This window comes from Phalacrocorax aristotelis, chromosome 22, assembly GCF_949628215.1.
Source record: "Phalacrocorax aristotelis chromosome 22, bGulAri2.1, whole genome shotgun sequence".
Taxonomy (NCBI): domain Eukaryota; kingdom Metazoa; phylum Chordata; class Aves; order Suliformes; family Phalacrocoracidae; genus Phalacrocorax; species Phalacrocorax aristotelis.
The window spans coordinates 4,387,009-4,408,286 of NC_134297.1; the positions used below are offsets into that span (position 1 = coordinate 4,387,009).

Here is a 21,278-nt window from a genome sequence, read left to right on the forward strand (position 1 = left end):
CGCTGCCATCAGCACACCAGCCTGCCACTTGCACGGAGGCACTTTCAGAGCCTTAAGGAGGCTCTGACAGCACAAATATTTCAAATACAAACAGGACTTAATTGGACCCTGGGCACCTGAATTAAAAACTACTCCTCTCTATGCCCCCCTACTGCTAAACCCGCACCCAAAAACTTCCCTCTTAAAACTTCCCAATTCTCTCCCCTTTTGCTTTGTAATTCTGCTAGGAAGAGGGGAAACTCTGCTTCTAGCCCTGGTGTTTAAACGTGCTCAGAAGTCTCTGAAGCAGCCTCTGACCACCAAGCAGATGGAGGTGCCTGTTGGGCAGGAAAGCCAGGGTGCACTGGGACCCCAGGTTCTCCTTGATCGGGCTCAGCCTCCCCTGAACCCAGAAAAGAGAAGCGAGACCTTTCCCTGGAGGTTTAGGTCCCAGTTTGCAAGTTAAGCTTCACTAAACCGAAGGTGAGAACTCCCAGATTTTACATGGACTGAAACCTAAATTCCAGGGTTAAACCTGCTGGATATTATTTTTTGGCTAACAGCCTTGCTTTTCATTACTACTGGCACAAAAGAAGCGATTTCTCCACCTCATAGTTATCAATGAGTAATTAAGTCTCTTCTAGTAACCCTATGCCGAGAAGGCCTTTTAAATTAAAATATTTTCCATTTGATTTTGTTAGCTGCTAAATGAAGATTGGGAAAAATAGGCTAATTACAGCTATCCTAATTAAGCGCCAACAGCAACCCATAATTACACCCATACTTATCACCTTTGTGCTGGACACTTTAACCTGTTGTGGGCTGTAATTAGCACGTCTGCAGCGGGGGCTGTAAGCTAACGTCTTCTCTGTCCCCGGTCCGGCTAGAGTTTTGATTGAAAGTGTGGAAACAAATTCTCTGTTTGTGAAACTGTAATTGGGGTAATTCATGAGGCTTTCGTATTAGCAGCAAACCTAGGTTAGAGAGCTGGGCCAGGTTTTAGCACGCTAGGTGACTCTAAGCGTATTTTATTAAAGAGAAATTGCGCATTACTGCTAAGCAGCACAAACATGGCCTTTTTGGAGGAGAGAGAAGAGGCAGGATTTGACCTCAGATCAATACCTGCGCTTCTGGCTGACCCACTCTCAGAGCCTTAGAAAGTCACTGCTTGCATTTAGGGGCGAAAAAAATCGCTCGTGCCTCAATTTCCCCACCGTTAGAAAGGAGATAGGCGAGTGTTTCAGGGGGTTGAGGCATCACCCACACAGCATTCCTGCTTCACCCCACTTTGCCTGGCATCGCCTCAGTCCTCCGGTTATCCGCAGCAAGGGTGAGCCCGCACTGCAACCGACAGCGAGCTGCCGCCCTGCCAGGTGAGCCAAAAAAAGCACAGCCGGGCCAGAGGAGAGGAAAAATACGGTGCTTACAGCTGCTCCGGGCTGCTCCACTCTCCGTGCAGCGGCCAGCAGGTTTCTTCCTGCTCCCGATGTACGTAGCAAGCCTTCGCCTTCATCCTCGGGTTGGAAACGTGCAGGCTGGGTCAGGAAAGGACGGCACACCCCAGGCAAACTCACATACTCATTCCTGTACTCCAAAGGCGGTAGAGGGTGGTTCAGGTGTGTAGCTGGACATGGGCAAATATTTCAGAGCAGGGCCAGCTTCAGGTTTTCTAACTTTTACCCTGTTTTTAATCTACTCTTTCCTTAAAGCACTGTCAGACTAAGGAGAGCAGAGCTCAGGCACTGCTGTATATCTACCTGCAGCTCCCTCGAGCTGATAATATATTATTTCAGCTTTTTTTTTTTTCTGTTCCAAGGGGATAATAAAAAAAAAAAAACAGAGAGACACCTCACATCCACACACTAATTCAGAATAATATTTGGGCAGAAAAAGCTAGATCCAAATACCCCCAAAGTGGTGGGAAAAGGCTGAAATCCAGCCAGAGTAAATGGCATGAACCGCCAGCCCCCGTTTTGAGGAGGGGAGATGTGGTTGCACCTTGGCTGCCAGGCTGTTATATGCAGGGGGAAAGATGTGCAAGTTCCAAGCACTCATGGTGCTGAATGGAAGGGTTTTCCTTTGGCTGAGAGTGCCTGCTTTAACAGAGACACAAATGGGTTTACAGAGAAAAAAAAAAACAACCTCTCCTGGCTGCGCTTTGAAGAGCCAGGGCAGATGCATCTCCATGCCCCTGCACCCCGGGATGCATGCTACAGGGTGGGCAGGGCGAGGGTTTGGCACCCTGGGGCTGAGGAACAGCAGCTTTGCGGGCTCAGCTTAACAGTGTGAAGGCTGTGAATTTAAAGCACCCCTCAGAAGCAGGACTGGTATTTGCTAAATTCAATCCATGATGTCTGCAAAGGAGAAAAATCTCTTTGCTGTTGGTGCCCAAATGACCTGCAAGCCCAGAGGAGCTGCTGGTTTTTCTGGGGAAAAATCCAGTTGCCAGCTGCTACCTAGAGACAGGCAGCACAGCTGAGCTCGATAGCCCCAGCTCAGCTCTGCAGAAAGACCCTTCCCTGGTGCTTGTCTCTGCAAGAAACCTGAGGGCTCAAAGGGTCCCATGGTGTAAAAACTGAAAAGTAGGAGGGGTTTATGGCTAAAATGTTAGTATCTCACAGGCCCAGAGAGCTGTGGTTACAGGAATGACTTGATTTCTCAGAGCACTGCAAGTCTTCAACTAAATGGGAAAACTGCCTTTCCCCAGACGAAGGCTCCCTTGCCTCCTCAAAACACCAAACAAGGTGGGCTTTGACTTCTGAATCCTTTATTACAAGCCTTTTCTTTCTCTTCTCCATCAGTTGCTCCTCCTCCCTGGGTGGCTGGCTAATTTCTGTGGCCTTTCTGCCTTATGTCAAAGGATGAGCTTTGGGGTCTGGGTCCCCTTCTCAGAATATGGGGCAGTGTGGGATGACTTGCCCGTAAAACCATCCAGCTCACAGGCACGCAATGTGGTGGCTTTCTGGATGGATAAATTCTCCCCTGATAGACTTTGAGAGCTAAAATACAATAAGGGGACATGTATGTACCCTGTGCGCTGCAAACCCAGTGCTATTCTGCCCGTCTCACCCAGCTGAAAAACTGTCCATCATCTGTACGCACAGTGCAAATGTGTTCAAATAATGAATTGCTGTCTTCTAATCAAAACACACTCATCTCAATTAAATCGGGGGGGTTGTTGGTGTCAGTCTTTTGAGGACAAAGCTCTATACCAGCCCCACAATCAAAGCCACAGAGACTTCAGCAGAAACCAGTGTCACAATGTTTATTAGTTGTGAAGAAGTTTATTGTAAGACACAAAAAAGTAAAGAAGAACGCGGGGTGGGACCTTTGCACTGAACAGCACTGCCTGTGTGGAATTACTCAGAGGAAGGAAAGAAGAAATTTGTTAAATCATGTCATTTTACTGTTCTGGAATAAAGGGCACCCAGTGCTGCCACACTTACGAGGCCATTCAGAGCTGATTTATTGCCTGAGACCACAGAGGCAAAATCAAGCCATTACAACCTTTTAAAAGCTTTCTTGCAACAAACTAAAAATATCCATTGCTGACAGATGCAAGTTGTCAATAAGGAATTTAAGAACTCAGTATGAAGAGTGGAAAGAGTGCAAAGTCTTGATAAACATCTCAAATTGGGTCTTACTCAGTGGGAAACAAGTAGTTTATAGTGGTAATTGTAAAGGGCATTTTACATTGAATCAATTAAATGAAAATCTTTTAAACCCTTTTTTAAAAGAGACCTTTTTAAGTTAACAGGTGATTTTAATTGGAACCATGGGACTTGCATCACGGGAGGTGGGTTGGGTTTTTTTGTTGAGATTTTTTTTGGAAGCATTCAATATAGGGGAAAATCGATACACTTCCATCAGCATTCGAACTCCTAGAGTCTTGCAAGTTGAATAGTGAAACTAAGCAAGAATTACAGTTTGCTCTGGTTTTGTGTGTTTTTTTCTAGCAATTAAATATGTCTCCATCATAACTCCTTAACTGTGAAAGGTGCAGGAGAATTTATCAAGACCAGGTTACCTTAGGATAACTATTTTTAGTCAGAAGCCTCTGCCATAACCTACTATAAAACACAATATATTTTTAGAGATAGTTTACCTTTAGAGAAGATCTCAAACATCCCAGCTGACACAATCAAAAGCAGTAATTGCATGTGACAGGATTTTACTTTTAAATTCCTGTTCTGACTTCTTCTCAACCATAAAGGATGCTCTGCAGGATTATCAGCAGCAGGCAATGGCTGCAAGCCCAAGGGACTAATGCCACGAGCAAGAAAACCTTCCTTCAAAAGCAAATGACACTTTCAGCAATTGCCTTTTGGAGCTGGCAAATTACTTTGCTTCCCATTGCTCTGTACTTCATGAAATCTAGCACTATCTGCCTGCAAAGCTGCAAGGTGTGATCCAGAAACAGCAGCTTCCTAAATGGGAGGCGGCTAGGGAAAACCAGGGGAAGGAATAACACATGGTCCCCGGGTAAAGGCTTGGAATTGGCTCCCTCTATGGAGCCCTGCAGGCAGATGTTAGCTGGGTTAACCTGTGGATCCTTTCCAACTCGCAAATAAACTTCTGACTTTTAGGACATGAGACTCAAAGACTGAAGGCAATGCCTAGTGTTTCTAATCCAGACAGGGACATCTGAGATCCAGGGGCAGGCGGGGAGCTCCTGGAGGGGGAGGAAGGTTTGCAGACCTGCAGGGAAGGTAAAATAGGGGTGCCAGAAACAGCAGCAAATGCATCACACAACCTACCTGTGGACTCTTCACAGCCAGTTAAACAAAAGCTCATCCCTCCAACAAAAACAGCTAAGTCTTTGACAGCACTCGCTTTTGCTAGCTTTAAACCGCTACGGCTCATGAATTTAAACGTGTCCATTAGAGACCAACAGAGGAACCAGCACAGGGCTGGAGGCAGGCGACGGCAGTACGCGGGCAGAAACCTGCTCTTGTACCTGTGGAAGGAGCTGGCAGAGAAAACTCTGGTCCTGTAATGACTTTCACTGGCCAGGCAGACACTCAGCACAGGGAGAGCAGCATGGGTTTGCTCCCCGGCAGCCCAGCTTGCCCAGCAGAGCTGGCCACCTTCGCGCAGCAGGAGCGTCAGCAGCTCCTGGGATTTCACTGGGGTCTTTGCAAGAGCCAGCGCATTCCTTAAAGCAACCCCGCAGTTACATCCTGATGTTATCTCAAACAAATAAAAATGTGTCAGTCTCTAAAAGCATCATCCAGGCCTCCTGGCTGTGGAAAAAAGCCTGGAGGAATGGCCTGGCTGAAGGGTAGGAGGAGTTCGAGGCACGGCAGCTGGGATGGGGCATCCCAGCATCTTCCCTGAGGTTCTGCCTTCCCCTCCCCGAACTGTAGGACTGAGAAAAGAGGCCAGCAAGGCTGAAGATATTAGGCATTGCCACGAGTTTATCTACTTTGCAGAAGTGTTTGGGTCACAGGAAACATGAAATCCCCCCCCAGAGTATCAAAGCAGCACATCTCCTGCCAGCTTTGTAGCCCTCCTGCCCTCCCCTAACCCTGCAGTGGCTTTCTTGCACTTGCACACAGAGTATTCCCAAACTGCTGGGCGACTGAGCAGGTCCAGAAAGCTGGCAACTGCCTTCCACATCCCAGCAGGGCAGGTGGGGAAACTGAGGCACAGCCGGTGAATCACTGCACGGAGGGGAGAAGGCAGCAATCCAGCCTCCGCATCTTCGGTGTCGCGCCCACCCTTCCTCTGTGGAATTGATGTGCTTCTGCTGTGCACTAAGTGATTAGTCTGTGGCTTCGCTGAGTGTAAAGTTATGGAGCAGGAGATCCAATCACAGGCACAACTCCGGTTGTGCTACAGGCCTATTTGAAAGGGTAAGTGTTCCGCATTTTTTTTCATGCCTGGAACAATCTAGACAAATAGGCTTTTAAATTAAGCAGTGATTTGGAATATAAGTGAGTGCATTTAAGCTGCTAAGAGATGGAAAGATCCTAATGGCTGAAATATTTGTCATATCACAAATAAACTGGCTGTATCGGGAGCTACTAATATAACTAATTTTTACTAAATCCTTCACTGCTCTGTGACAGAAAATGAGGTCAGCATAGGTTGAGGCAACATAAAATGAGCAGCTGCCAGAAGGCAGCACAGAATACTGATAAAGGACTCTGCAGAAACTCTATCGCCTGCCCACAGAAAAAAGGAATCGGTTTCTTCAAATTAAGATATAGCTTTTCCAGAGCATCCAGGGTTTTAATGAAAAGGTGCCAACGAATAATACAGGATTTCAATGGATCCGGAATACAAATGCATACCGAGATACTTCCTCAAAGCCTCCCTATCCCCCTAGAATGGGTTCACCCAGCTTTTCCATCCTTGAATCATGAGGCCTGTGTGATTTTCGAAAGGCCCTTGGGTGTCAGAGAGGGCAGGAGTGTGCCCTGGGGCAGCTGATGAGAGTCCCTGAGATTTCTACAGTTCCTTTGATTCCTATGGGGCTTTTCAGTTACAGGAATTAAACCCTGGTTTAATCTGCCACTCAGAGGAAAAGTGAAATTAAAAGGAATTCAGAGGACTTGGCCCACTTTAATAGAAAAACAAGCCCAAAGCCCACAAAGATAGTGCCAGCAACAGCTCTTGCACCTCTAGCTGTTCAGGAACTGAAAGCAGCTCCCCAAAAACACATTGTCTCTGCCGTGACCCTGTGCAATCCTGTTACACCAGTACAAGGTACTTTAAGCTGCCACATTACAGAAACACACCCAGGGGAGAGAGGCAAATGCTCAGTGTCAGAGATGCAGCGACAGACTGTGTTTTGCCTATCATACTTTTAAGGCTGCCTCAAACATTTAGGACCAAGTGGGATGCAGCCGTGCTCTGGTTATATGATAAAAGCCATGTAATTGTTTTCATTCTCATGAAAAAATTCAAGAACACTTTGGAAGGAGAATTTCCTCCCTCCTTTAGAGACATGAACAGCCTGTCTTTGCATAAGGGGAGGATTTTGGTCATAATAATCAGCCTATTTCATCCCTAAACCCCAAGTGAGTGAAAAAAAGCAAGTAACTCCATTGGCCAAATGGGAAACTGAGGCAGAGGGAAACTGAGGCACGGAATGTCTTCCATAAAGGAAGAGATTGAGAGTCTTCTCCCCCCAGGCAGGGCTGACAGTATTTTTCTAGCTTCCCTGCCAGCAAACCAGGAGTGACTCTGCCATGGCAAAAACAGGTCAGAGAGGGCACCAGGGTGTCCAGTTATTATTCGGGATGATCTGTTAACGCAGGCTCACTTCTGTATAAATCCCGTCTCTCTGTGCCATGTGAGAGGCCAGTGTCGCTGAGAGCGGCTCTCCTGGGATCAATACACAGAGAGCCTTGGCAGGGGAAGAGCGACCACTTGGGAGCATTGGACAGTTTAAGAAAAAATAAGATCAACATGGATTAGCAATAAAACTTAAAGCTTGCTGCATTTCCTAAATGGAATGGTAGAAGGGTTCATATTTGATAACCATTAAATGGTTTAATGAAATAATTATAACCCAGACTCCTGAGCCTGGTCACAATCAATAACTATGAGCTCTAAGCAACAGCATGATCCAAGTTCTGCCATTTTCACAGTGCTCCCCAGCAGGCAGAGTGTGTGGCTATAAATGCGATTGACAGTAAAGTTGCATTAAAACATCCCCATCAAGGGCAATAATAGATTAAAGGCTACTGAGGCGCTGCAGTTGGCTGGTCAATATGCTTTATTTTCTGCATCACCCCCAATTTTGCCACCCTCCCGCATACTATTAGTGAGAGTCGATCTGCTGTCAATGACCAGCCCTGGCAAAAGATGCATTAATGCATGCTCACAAAAGCAGTGCGCATGGCATTATCACTTCACTCGCTTTCAAATTACAGCCTAATGCTGTCTCCAGGCAGCTTGTGACACGTTAACACTATGTGCGATTTGTTGGTATCGGGCTAAATATTTCATGTCTAAAGATTTCATCAGAGATTTGATGACAGAAATAAACTACCACCCGGAGGGAAATCATTCAAAATAATAGAATTAGGCATTGTTGGAAAATCGACAGAAAGGGGATGATGATGTGGGATAGAGGAATAAGAGCAGAAGAAGCACGAGGGGAGAGGGAGGGCTGAGGAGTACCCATTTGCCTGCTAACTAAAGGCAGGGCTGCTAATAAATCCAGTGACTGGGCAGAGATTGCAGATCAGGTGACTGTATGTACCTTGCTCCCAGGTGCCATCCTCAGGCGCTGCGTTGCCGCTTTTAAATGTCAAAGAATCCCACGTGATACATGGAACGCAGGTGGATACGGCCAGAGTTTTGCTTTATTTTCTGCCAAAGCCCATAAACCAGCCCATAACGGGTATGTCTTTGTATCCCTCTGCCACAGGTTGTATTGTCCTTCAGAGCTAGTGGAAAGGGGCTTGAAAACCGAAGGCACCGACTGATCTGAGGAAGAGCGGGGCAAGCAGTGGCAGAGCAGCCCGTCCCACTGCAGGGCTCCGGGCTGACCCCCAGAAAGCAGGGGCAGGAACTGGGGGACCCCACGAGCTTGCCCGCAGCCGCTGCTCAGACACTGCTCTGCACGGGGAGCGTGGGCTATGCAGCCCTTGGCACGGCAGGACCCGGGGGATCCCACCTGAGCGGCCAGCCCTCCATCCCGTGTGCCAGACGGCCTGGATGGCCGCTGCCGGCTACCCGCACGCCCGGGGACCTCCACCCCGCTCCTGGCCAGGCACCCCTGGCTTTGCAGCCTGGCGGCTAGCAAAAGACTTTATTCGGTGCAGACTTGGGTGCACAGCTCAAAGACAGCTAACCTATTACTGCTTGCTTTTTCAAGGCCCAGGACCTCTGCATTGACTACCTCCTCCAGCAAGCGCTCCTGGCTTTCAGCCTGAACAAAACAGCCACGGAGTCAATCCTGCGATGAAAAAACAGGCACTTGACCAGAGAGAGGAGACAAGTACTGAGGCTCAGCAGCGAGCAGGCTGCTTGGCCCCTGGTTTAGCTGCACTTTGCCTTTACACCAAGCCCTTCTATGCTGCCCATTTCAAACAACAGCTTTGATTCATGCCCTTTCATTACAACCAGCTGTTGCCACCCACCACTGAACACCCAGGTCTCACTTTTTCTGAGCTGTTTTTATAATTTTTTTGTGTGTGTGTGTGTGTGTGTGTTCCTAAGGATTATCTGAAAGAGTTAACAGCACCTTTGCAGTTGTTGGGGGTTAAGGGGTTCCTTCTTCTCCAAGGTAGGAAAGTCAAGTGCAGCGTGGTTAACTACTCTTAAGGCTACTGCAGATTATAAAACTGGATTTGCTGGCAAAACATGAGCATTTAACCCCCCCAAAAAATATGCTTTTGTCTTCTAGAAAGTGTGTAAGCTTCTTCAAATGTGCCCTTCTTTGCATTTTGCAGTATGTGTAGGAAATAAACTGGGTCTGAGTCCCAGAACAAACACAGGTTTCCCTGCATCAATAGCAGAGTACTTAATGTTTTATAATAAATCTGTACAAGGAACCCAGAGCTTTTTTCTTACCTCTGTTCCTTGACTCACAGTGTAAGCCTTAGGCTGTGGTTTTCCAACAAGCTGAATTAGGTGCTTGAACAGAGCTGACGCGGCTGCTTAGAGAATCGGCCTGACTCTACCCCAGCTACGGCTTCCCACCAGTTAGCAAGAATGCAGCGCTCCCCCAGCTGGGTCACTGACTCCAGCAGCAACCTCCTTCAAGTCCAAACCTGGGCTGCATACCTCTATCCCAGTTCTATCAAAAAATAAATGCACTCTGTCTCTCCTTCTCACACATAAATACACGGAGAAATTTGGTAATACCCCAAAGCAGAAGCTTTTACAGGGGCAAGCCAGCAACACATTCCTTGCCTGTTCTACAAAACAGCCACAGCACCCTTCATCTCTGAAAACAGACACCAAAACTTTGAAAAGGAAAAGAGGTGTAATTCACCTTGGTGAAGACACCCAGAAAGCAGTCACCAGAGTCCAAGCAGGCTTGTAAAACAAACACCTGAGCTAATTCCTGCCTTGTGAATGGGCTACGCAGCACGTTGTGTTACCAGCAGCAAATTCAGCCTCCTCTGGTGAAATATCAAGTAAAAACCCTCCCTTAAGCCTATTTACCAAGACATTTTTCGTGCTTGCCTCCAAGACAGACAACACTGGTCACTGATAGATCTCAGTTTAGCTGGACTTTACTCCACTGACTATTCCTTAGCCTCTAAAGCATTTGAGAGTAGCTGCAGGGAGAGGCTGCCCCCGGACACCAGCATTTCAGACCCCTGCACTTCAGTATGGAACCGTGCAGGAGAACTATTCCCCCAGCATTTCAATACCAAGCAGAGAGACTTGGAAAAGGCCCTCTGCTCACCACTGAGGCTCCAGTGGGAAGCTGCAATGCTAAATTCAAAATGAATGGTCTTTCCTTTACAATGTTGCTGTTATGGGAAAAGCAACCCGCGTGAGCCTTTCCATGGAGATGAAACCCCGGCAGCTTCTGAGGCCCCCTAAATAAACTATGAATTAATTTGGCCCTTTCCAGTAAGGCAGTAACCAAAGGACGTGAATCACATGGCCAGCTCCTTCATAGCCCTTAGAGGAAGGGAATAACTGGGCAGATCTTACAAGAAAGAAATAGGTGTTATCACAGGCACAGGAGCTGAGCGGCCCCAGATCAAGCCATTGCAATAGCTGCCTTCCTGGAAAACTTGCTAGTTAGGAAAGCTGGGAACCTGAACAGGGAGTTTGCCTCCTGCAGAGCTCTGCTCTCCCTGTCAGATGCAGCACACTTCTGTTTGCCCCTACAGAGACACACCTTCCTCACCAGTAAAGCGAATAAAGCTGAGTACCCTGCCACTTCAGAAGAAAACAATATTCTCAAAAGATGCAGAAAATAAAATTGTGTAGATTTACCTGCATTTGTTCCTTTGCCTCTGTTCTTGCACCCAGGGCAGCAGCAGAGAAACACGATGGCCGCAGGTGGTTGCCCTTGACATTAGCCTCACCAGGTAGGGCTGTGGAGGATTCCAGCCTATTAACCAATCTGCGCCTAATTGAGAAACACTTGTAACAGAAAAAGAAAAATCTTAAATTTAAGTTTTTTAACAGAGAAAAAATTGAATTCAAGTTTTTAAAGAAAAGAAAAGAGAACTTCTAGAACCAGTTCCCCTGTTTTGCACACAAGTCCTCAGGCTTCTTTGCTGTTCTGAACGAAAAAACTCACAAGTTTGACACTGTTTTCATTCATTTACTTCACTAAAACTGCCTATGCTGTTGTGCAAGTGCCGGCAAGAAGCAGCCCCTCCTCTCCCCTGCTCAGTCTCACATCCCCCGTGGCCTGACCCTCAGCCGGTACCTCTGCTTGTCATAATTTGCACTGTGCAACCTCATCGCTTAGCCTGACAAGACTGGTAACTTTAAATCATAGCTCTGACAACCCCCAGGAATGCCTGCCATTAAAAACTGTGCTGGCTTAAGGCACTGTTTCTAAAATACCCTAGAACACCACTCTCCAATTAGCATTTTCATTTAGTGTCCCCCATGGCAATAAAGGCATTGCACACTTAACGGGCGATGCTGCGACAGACAGAATTAAATGCCATGAACATTTGGGGGGGGGGGGGATTTAATTCAAAAAAAGGGGGCAGGGGGTGGGGACGGGACCAAAAAAGGCTCCTGTTCGCCATGCCGCGGTCAGGTGCTGCCATCTGATGGCCGAGCGCCGGCAGGCTGCGCCAGCCCCAGGCGGAGATGCAGAGTGCCGTACCAACGCGAGAGCATGGTGCCCCCCCCGCCCCGCAATTTTGTGAGAAAGTGCTGGAATTAAGGTTTCGGTTATTCCTCAGGCAGTATTAGTAAATTATATTATCCTCCTGGCAACGCAAATGACATTGCAATCAGCAGGCACAGACAGCACGGGGGTCGCAGGGGACGGTCGCTGCCCTGCTCACCCGCTGTGCTGGCTTTGGCTGGGATAGAGTTTAATTTCTTCAGAGGGACTTGTACAGGTTGTGCTTGGGGTTTGAGATGAAAAAGGGACGTGTTAGTTATTGCTGAGCAGTGCTTACGCAGAGCCCAGGCCTTTCCTGCTCCTCCCCCCAGCGAGCGGGCTGGGGGGCACAGGGAGCTGGGAAGGGACAGCTGACCCCAACCACCCCAAGGGATGGCCCAGCCCACGTAATGTCGTGCTCAGCAATAATAGCTGGGGGAAGAAGTCGGGGGACACGACGGTGGGGACGCACACGCGGTCAGAGAGCTGGCGTTTGCCCTCCCAAGTCACCGTTACGCGTGAGGGAGCCCGGCTTTCCTGGAGATGGCAGAACGCCGAATCCCTTGTTTTGCTGTGCTTACACATGCAGGCTTTACTTTACCTGTCTTTATCTCTTTCACCCTTCTGATTGTCTCCCCCGTCCCACCGGGGGCTCTGTGGGGCCGAGCTGCCGGCAAGGCCTCAACCACGACACTCGCCTCGCGGCTGAGGGGAAGGCAATGGATGTGGGTTTTCTGGGTTTTTAGAAAGGTTTTTTGATGCCGCCCCTCATGGTGTTCCTTCTGGAGGAGTTGCCCGGCTGTGGGATGAGCAGGTACACGGTGCCCTGGTGAAGAGCCAGCCGCATGGCAGGGCTCGAGGGATTGCAGTGAACGGGCAACACCTGGCCAGTGACCCCTCACCAGCAGCGCTGCTCAGGGCTCCGTCTTCGGGCCACTTCTGTTCCATATTTGAATTAATTTTCTGGTGCAGCCTCGCCTTGAGTACTGTGTGCAGTTCTGGGCGCTACAACTCAAAAGGGATGCGAAGGTGCTTGGATGCCTCCAGAGGGGAACACTGCTGGAAAGCACGGCCTGTGGGGACGGCTGAGGACGTGGGGCTTGCCTGGTTTGGAGAAAAGGAGGCCGAGGAGCAGCTTCGTTGAGGGGATGGGGCGAGGGAGGTGCTGGTCGCTTCTCCCTGGGATCCAGCGACAGGATGCATGGCAGCAGCTCTGAGCTGCCTCATGGGAGGGCCACGCTGGGCATGAAGAGGCATTTCTTCACCAAGAGGATGGTCAAACCCTGGAGGGGCTTCCAGGAGAATGGTGCCCCCCCAAACCTGTCAGTGCTCATGAGGCATTTGGACTGTGCCCTTAATGACTGGCTTTAACCTGGCCAGGCAGTTGGACTGGGTAGTTGCTCCCAGTTGCTTTCAACCGAGATAGCCGATTGCAGAGATGATTTTACAGACTGTGGCCACAATTTAAACTTGCCATTCCAGTATGCCAGGCTTCCCTGGGAGCAGTACTGCTGGTGCTGTATGTAACATGTTACATACATGTGCTAATACATGCACTATTATGCAACACTACCAGTACTGCAGAGGTGGCTGCCCAAAGCCACCTCCCACCCAGCAGTGACTTCTCTACACAACCACCTCTGAACTCACCTTCCCAGGAGGGGATAAATGCTGCCCGGGCCAGAGGGGGATTATCCATTTATTATTTTTGTATTTTTGAAGATGCTCTTTCCTGCCACAGGTTAAATGTAACTAGCTCTGGGAGCTCTTCTCTGAAGAATACACTAGACTCAGCTTTAATTACCCCCTTTTTTTAAGATACGCTGCATACATTGCACAGGGAACACCTTTGCTGTGATGGTGGCTGCTGTAATCCTCCACTACACTAAAAACTGGACTGTAAGTTTAGCCCATGCTGCCTCTGAAAGCAACGCTCCTGTGTCACCTGTCCTCCAAAGCACAAGGCTGAACATGACAGCTGGCTACAGCTCTTTCACTAAAACAGAACACGAGGCAGTTTCCAACAGGAAACCTCTCTTCTCAAGGCTCCTTCAGCTGGAGCCAGCACTAATCCTTGTGGTTACAGCTCAGCTAGTATATAGAGATCTTCATTGACCATTAGGTTTATGTTCACTTTTGTTTTCCACACCAGCCCAGCCAGAAGGAAGCAGAGACGGAGAGATTGTGATGCCCATTAAATAGTTTTTATTCCTTAGGACACAAATTGCATTTCCACTTGTTTACAGTACTGTAAAGTGCAATGGTATATTCATCTCCCCCCCTGTGCACATATTCAAGTATTTTAAATGCCCAGAATTTTTTTATTTTTACAGCAGCTCAGTTATGGAGTTTTAATCTGGCAGAATATACCCAGATGTGCCTACAGGTTTGGGTCCTTCAATCTAACCCCCACCCGGGGGCCCCCCCAATACTAACTGCTAGTGGAATGCATCTCTCCAGGGCTTTAGTCCACCTCCTCGATGGTTGGTCCAGAAGAAGCTCCGCCAGACGGAGGAGCTCCACCACCAGGGAATCCACCAGGCATCCCTCCGGGCATCCCGCCAGGCATGCCTCCCGCACTCTGGTACAGCTTGGTGATGATGGGGTTGCACACCTTCTCCAGCTCCTTCTGCTGGTGCTCAAACTCCTCCTTCTCAGCCGTCTGAAAAAGGGCAACAGCTCAGTACCCACTGCTCCCACTAAGCGAGCGCAACACAGTTCACTGGCACTATGTGGCTTATGTATTCCAGAGCCTGGGCTTGGTTTTAGGCTGTCTTCAGCCCCAAGTCAGACTTGCACTGGGTTAGACACAAGAGCATTTGTTTGGTAGGTTGGTTTTGTTGGAACTAGACCAATTTACAACTCCCTTAATCACTCCTAAAGCTTACAGTGCTCCCAGAGCAAGAGGACCTTGCTAAGGTTAGAGAGGATCGTACTTGCAAGCTAGCCAGTCTCAATTAAGAGGAACTGAAAGCCATACACTTGCAAGCTGTGGTCGCTCAGACATCCAAGGAAGGTACTTGGACCAACACGAGTCTTTCGACTTCTGGTGGAAACTACGAATGGCTTTGGAATCACTTTCATCACAGCAACCAGTAGTTCTCCTCCATCCTCTTGAGCTTTCTTTGTAGCTCAGAGACTAGAAGTAACACTGACCAAACACGGAATGTGACATACCTGATTCTTGTCCAGCCAGTTGATGATTTCATTGCATTTGTCCAGGATTTTCTGCTTGTCTTCATCTGAGATCTTGCCCTGGAGCTTCTCATCTTCAACTGTAGCTTTCATGTTGAATGCGTAAGACTCCAGGGAGTTCTTAGAGGATACTTTATCACGCTGCTTCTCATCTTCTGCTTTGTATTTCTCAGCTTCCTGAACCATCCGCTCAATGTCTTCCTTGCTCAGCCGGCCTGCAGAACACAGATTTCGCATCAGTTCTCATTATCATCCACTGAAGTTACTGACAGTCCCCACACACTACAAAATCAACACTTTGGGCAGGCAGGCCCATGACTACCAGATGCCTGCATCTTCAGCCACACCACGGGCCTTCTTAGAAGCTCACGGATTACTGCACTAAAACAAAGGCCCACTGCACACACTTTATAGCCAAGTGTCGATCACAACAAAGCAGAGCCTGGCAAGCCAAACTAAGCAGGTAACCACTGTTCCACCCTCAGAAACGTGCAATCCTTACCCTTGTCATTTGTGATCGTGATCTTGTTCTCCTTGCCCGTGCTCTTATCCACAGCAGACACGTTCAGGATGCCGTTGGCATCGATATCGAAGGTTACTTCGATCTGAGGTACGCCTCTGGGAGCAGGGGGAATACCAGTCAGCTCAAACTTGCCAAGCAAGTTGTTGTCCTTAGTCATAGCACGCTCTCCTTCATAAACCTAGTAAAAAGAGCCAGCAAGTTAAGTCAAATTTGACCACACACTAATAAATCATAACAAGTTGTTATCCTGAAGTGACATGGTCGCTCAGACATCCAAGGAAGGTACTTGGACCAACACAAGTCTTTCGACTTCTGGTGGAAACTACGAATGGCTTTGGAATCACTTTCATCACAGCAACCACCTATTTATTAGCACCCCTTACCAACAGCATGGGCAAGGCCTCTGGCCTAAGAAACTCCAAGTATCAATCACTGAAGCGCTGGGCAGGGCCTTACGGTTATTGAGCACATCAGTTTCCCCCAGCGCCGCTCGCCTACCTGGATCAGCACGCCAGGCTGGTTGTCTGAGTAAGTAGTGAACGTCTGCGTCTGCTTGGTGGGGATGGTGGTGTTCCGCTTGATCAGCACTGTCATGACACCTCCAGCCGTCTCAATACCAAGGGACAGGGGAGTCACATCCAGCAGCAGCAGATCCTGTACGTTCTCAGACTTGTCTCCAGAGAGAATAGCAGCCTGAACAGCTGGGGAAGAGAAAAACCATTAGGAGGCCTGCAACAGATACACAGTTAAGATGCACACCAGTTAAGCCCATGCCTCGCTCAGACATCCAAGGAAGGTTTTGGCCATCACTAGTAGACTTCTGGTGGAAACTACGAATGGCTTTGGAATCTGATTCATCATTGCAAGTCAGGGTAAGCTCCTCACTGCTTGAGTAGCCTTACCGATTCAGGTGGGAGACCTAGGGCCTACACCAATAATGCTGAGACTCCAGCTCAGTCAGGCAGCACCCAGTTCCCTAACATCACCGCCCAGCAGTTTTAGCAGAGTTTTGTGTGAATTTTTATCATTACCTGCACCATAAGCCACAGCTTCATCAGGGTTGATGCTCTTGTTCAGCTCTTTGCCATTGAAGAAGTCCTGCAGCAGCTTCTGAATCTTTGGGATACGAGTCGACCCACCAACCAGCACAATGTCATGGATCTGCGATTTGTCGAGCTTGGCATCCCGCAGGGCCTTTTCCACAGGATCCAGGGTGCCGCGGAACAGGTCGGCGTTCAGCTCTTCAAAACGAGCTCTGGTAATGGACGTGTAGAAGTCAATACCCTCATAGAGAGAGTCAATTTCAATACTGGCCTGCGTGCTAGATGACAGAGTACGCTTTGCACGCTCGCATGCGGTGCGGAGGCGACGGACTGCTCTCTTGTTCTCAGTGATGTCTTTCTTGTGCTTGCGCTTGAATTCAGCGATGAAGTGGTTGACCATGCGGTTGTCGAAGTCTTCTCCACCCAAGTGAGTGTCACCTGCAGTGGATTTCACCTCAAAGATGCCATCTTCAATAGTCAGAATTGACACATCAAAGGTGCCACCTCCAAGGTCAAAGATAAGAACGTTCCTTTCAGCACCGACCTGCAAGGAGAGATCAATTTTCATAATGCAGTTCATTTTCTACTGCCTGTTTAGCAGCTTTACTAGTTGGACACCAGGGAGTGCAGCCACTCCATAGCATACCTTTTTGTCCAGACCATAGGCTATGGCAGCAGCTGTCGGCTCGTTGATAATTCGCAGCACGTTGAGCCCTGCAATGGTTCCAGCATCTTTCGTAGCCTGACGCTGAGAGTCATTGAAATAGGCTGGTACAGTCACGACAGCATTAGTAACAGTCTACAAAAAAGGCAAGCAAAAACAGTCAGTTACATATGTTAGCTAGTCTCATGTACAGAATTAGTGATTACATTTCATTTGAGTCCTAAACCTCACCTTCCCAAGATATGCTTCTGCAATTTCCTTCATTTTGGTTAAAACCATGGAAGAAATTTCTTCTGGGTAGAAACTCTTTGTCTCGCCTTTGTATTCCACCTGGACTTTTGGTCTGCCAGCATCATTCACCACAGTGAACGGCCAGTGCTTCATATCAGACTGGACAACTGAATCATCAAATCTACGCCCAATCAACCGCTTTGCATCTGGAAAATAGTAATGGCCATATTAAATATGTTCATTCACAAAGAACGTGATGTTCTCCCTTAAAAACAATACATAAAACCCTAGAATGCTATACTGAAGATCGAATTAGCACTGCCTCGTCAAGACCCAGCTGCAGGCACCAAGTTCCACCTCTCGGATATGCACAAACTCACTGTATCACCTTGCAGCCACCACAGCCATGCCTCAGCTGCTGCTCCATAAACCAACAGTGCAGTCTAGGAATTAGACCGAGACACTTAGTCAAGCCCACTTAACACTAACTGCCAAGAACAACCTGCAGCGATTCAAGGGTTTAAACTAAGCCATGTACTTTCCCAGTACATAGTAAAAGCTTAATTATTAGTAATGCAGTTTTATTACTCACACTAAAAACAAATTAGGAGTTAATTTTCAAGAGGAAGCTTTAACCCCGTTATCAGTGAGTCATTCTTGTAAGCAGAGAACACGTAGCATCACCATGCTAAGCTTCTGTACATGAAGTACATCAATCTTACAGCCTTACCAAAAACTGTATTGGTTGGATTCATTGCGACTTGGTTCTTTGCAGCATCGCCGATCAGCCTCTCTGTATCCGTGAAGGCGACGTAGCTCGGCGTGGTCCGGTTACCCTGATCATTGGCAATGATTTCCACCTTCCCGTGTTGGAACACGCCAACACAGGAATAGGTGGTGCCAAGATCGATTCCGACAGCTGGTCCCTTCGACATCTTGTCTGAGAGGGAAGGAAATGAATATTGCACTGTGAAATTCAACTCGGGCTAGCGTGGCTCGCTGCTGTCACCCCACGCTTTGCCAGCGGCCGCTCTCCAGCCCGTTAATGCATTTAAGACCTCGGCCGCTGGGTGGCCCACGCGGCGCGGGACTACACCTCCCGTCACGCACCTCCCCGCCCGCACCACGTGGCGGGGGGCGGACATTTTAGGTGCCGCAAAGCATGGTCCCGGCTTCCCCCCGCTCCGGCCGGGCGGGCTGGCACGGCCCCAGCCGCACAGCCGCCCACCCACGCCCGGGGGCCCGCCCCCAACCACCGCGGGGCGCTCCGGAGAGCCCGCTCCGTCCCCACCCGGCCCGGGGACCGTAAACCCCGGCGGGCTCCTCCGCCCCGCGGGCACAGCTCCGCCTCTCCCACACCCTCCCCGGTCGTTCCCGCCGGGAGGGAACCTGGGCTCCGGGTCTCCCCCGCCCTCCTCCCCGCCGCCCCGGGCCGTTTAAGCCACACAAGAAGAGGGAAAGCGCAGAAATCGCCGTGAGGGCCGATTTAGGAGGGGACAAAAGGGGCAACAGCGCCCACCGAAAGGAGAAAAACCCGCCGGGGCAGCGACCAAAGGCCGCCCCCCAACCCCCCACAACGCAACCCCCAAGCCCTACCCGATCGCCCTCACGCGATGCCCACCCACCCCAGCACCGGAGCCCCTCGGGCACAGGCCGCCCCCGACCCCCACCCCCCTCCCCGTCCCGGCGGATGGCCCCGTTACCTGAGCGGCGCAGAAAGGCCGAGGCCCAAGCCCGGACCCGCACGAAGAAGGACGGCTACGGCGAAAAGCTGCTGCTGAATGAGACCGGTGGGCGCCCGTCCCGCCGCCTTTAAATATCGCCGCAGAACCTTCCAGAAGCGCCCGCCCCTTCTCTCCGGTCCAGCCAATCACCGCGCGTATTCCCCCACCCTTCCAGCCAATGGCCGTGAGCCGGAACCCGCGCCCGCCGTGACGTAGGCAGGAAGGGGGCGTGCCCGCCGGCCTGCCGGTATTCTCGAACCTTCATGCGCTTTCGTCCCCCCCCCACCTCAACCGCCCACCGCTGCGCAATGGGCGGGGGCGGAGCTTTGCGTGCGCGGGAGCCAATGGGAGTACTCCAGCGGCCGCATCCGGGTGACGGCACCGACGAACGTAGGCCGAAGGAGGGGGCGGGGTGGGTGGTGAAGGGGAAGACACAGCCAATCACAACACGGCGTCCGTAGGCTCGTTTGCATATTCCGCGCGCGGCGGGGAAGGCGCCTGGGGTGGATGATCGTTCCGATGGCGGGGCTGGGGGTTAATTTGCATAGAGTGTGGCGGGCTGGGGGCGGCGGGGAGCTGGGCACAAAATGGCGGCGCCGCGCGGAGGCCGGCGGGGGGGCGCCGCTGTCCGGCCCCGGCCCCTGCGGCGGCGAGAGCGCCGGGCCCCGCAGCCCTGCGAGCGGGCTGGCGGCGGCGTTGCTCTGGTACCGCTCCACACAACGACACACGATTAAACACAATTCACAGCAGAATTAACGGGTCAAATCCAGCCAGAAAGGAGCGTTTCGCTTTCTGACGGGAAAGCCGGAGGTGCAAGGGGCCCACCCCGGGGCAGAGCCTGGGGGTCACCCTCTGCACTGGCAGGAATGATGGCATTTCTCATTTTCACTCTCGCAACTGACGTTTCCCAAAGGCTTCCTGTAGCGTTTGCTTCCCTAATTCTCGGTATAATGATCTATAGCAGCAGCACATTGCTGCTCTGATCATATTCTGCTTAACGAGGCAAAAGGCAACGTTCGATTTCTCCCCACACCCTCATTCTGGCCCAGGCAGAGGAAGCCATATCTTTCCCCACAGAGCAGAATCCACCCTGCCCAGAGCTGCCAGTCCTTCCGTTTAATCCATCCTAAATTTTTCCCGTCTGTAATCAGTGCTAAAACACCAAACCAAGCTACGGGACAATGTGACGTCCGTTTGCATGACGGTGCTGCACGCTCAGCGTGACTTACTTCTGTGGAAAGGAAACAGAGGCTCTGAACAGTGTAAAACTGTGGCTGTTCGGTGTCCTTGGGGATCAGGCGAGCAGATGGGAGACTGCAATCGTTTAGCTGGTCTCAGCGCCTTAGGCTGAAAGCCGATCAGAGGTCATAAATCACGTAAGGCCAGGCCCTAGGAATGCTGTGAATTGCATAAAATGTTTACATGGCATAAAACACTGAGTGAAAAAGTACGAGGGAGCTACTAGGGAGAGGGCTGCACAAAACCCGTATCCTGGCCAGCCTCTGTGACCCTATCCAGCAGGAAAAAGGGCAAAGAAACTTCTATGATTGGGGGTAAGAACTGCACAGAAAAGGATTTCTGGTTTCCCTGGGCTCCTGCGGCAGATACGGTGGGAGTGCTGACCCACGGGAAGTGGCTCGCATCAAGCAACAGGCTCTCCTATTCTTGCTCTGCCACACACAGGGCTGGAATCTTAATGTGGACCTTGAAGCGATGACAGAAGGCACAGTTTGGAGTTGGAACATGGGTGTACAAGGTTACAGATAAGAGGTGCTGTGGGAAAAGGGCTCCATATCATAGACTGCTGTCGCCCTCCCCCGCCTTTTAAGATAAGGGAAGTCAGCACAAACCATCACCCCGTATCTGACTAGGTATGGCACGCAAAGCATTTCACCCTGTCCAGAGTACAGAGCTCCCAACTCCCAGGCTACACAGGAGGTGCTTCTCAGGGACGCAGCGCTAACTTTCGCCCAACACATTGCGCCGCCCCAAGTCTCAGGGGAGCCGTGCTGTTAGCAAGGGATTGCCTTTGCTTTGTTTTTGTTGTTTTTTTTGTGTTGTTTGTTTTTTTTTTAAATTACAGGCAGAATTTCAATAGGACCTAAGAATAGCACTACCTGCACCTTGAAATTAAATAGAGACATTT

At 49.9% G+C, this 21,278-nt stretch overlaps 1 protein-coding gene and 3 non-coding genes across 4 annotated transcripts; all 4 read right to left on the reverse strand.

The window, feature by feature from the left end:
- Positions 1-13,934: 13,934 nt before the first annotated feature.
- Positions 13,935-19,432, reverse strand: HSPA8 (heat shock protein family A (Hsp70) member 8). The gene is made up of 9 exons (XM_075116044.1): positions 19,112-19,432; positions 18,139-18,348; positions 17,409-17,614; positions 17,160-17,312; positions 16,502-17,057; positions 15,969-16,171; positions 15,450-15,648; positions 14,930-15,162; positions 13,935-14,414 (listed from the first exon to the last, which is right to left on the reverse strand). The coding sequence occupies exons 2-9, from the start codon at positions 18,341-18,343 to the stop codon at positions 14,217-14,219; spliced, it is 1,953 nt and encodes a 650-aa protein (XP_074972145.1). The 5' UTR covers positions 18,344-18,348; positions 19,112-19,432; the 3' UTR covers positions 13,935-14,216.
- Positions 14,748-14,844, reverse strand: LOC142067666 (small nucleolar RNA SNORD14). The gene has a single exon (XR_012664122.1). It is a non-coding gene; the product is annotated as a small nucleolar RNA SNORD14 (small nucleolar RNA).
- LOC142067665 (small nucleolar RNA SNORD14) lies at positions 15,732-15,828 on the reverse strand. The gene has a single exon (XR_012664121.1). It is a non-coding gene; the product is annotated as a small nucleolar RNA SNORD14 (small nucleolar RNA).
- Positions 16,246-16,336, reverse strand: LOC142067667 (small nucleolar RNA SNORD14). The gene has a single exon (XR_012664123.1). It is a non-coding gene; the product is annotated as a small nucleolar RNA SNORD14 (small nucleolar RNA).
- Positions 19,433-21,278: the final 1,846 nt, after the last annotated feature.

Excerpts from the sequence above, each read along its gene's own strand:
- HSPA8 (XM_075116044.1), bottom strand. The coding sequence starts at position 18,343 with ATGTCGAAGGGACCAGCTGTCGGAATCGATCTTGGCACCACCTATTCC. Across the intron at positions 17,615-18,138 it reads TCCAACCAATACAGTTTTTG|ATGCAAAGCGGTTGATTGGG; the intron begins GTAAGGCTGTAA and ends ACTATTTTCCAG. Across the intron at positions 16,172-16,501 it reads AGCTGTGGCTTATGGTGCAG|CTGTTCAGGCTGCTATTCTC; the intron begins GTAATGATAAAA and ends TCTCTTCCCCAG.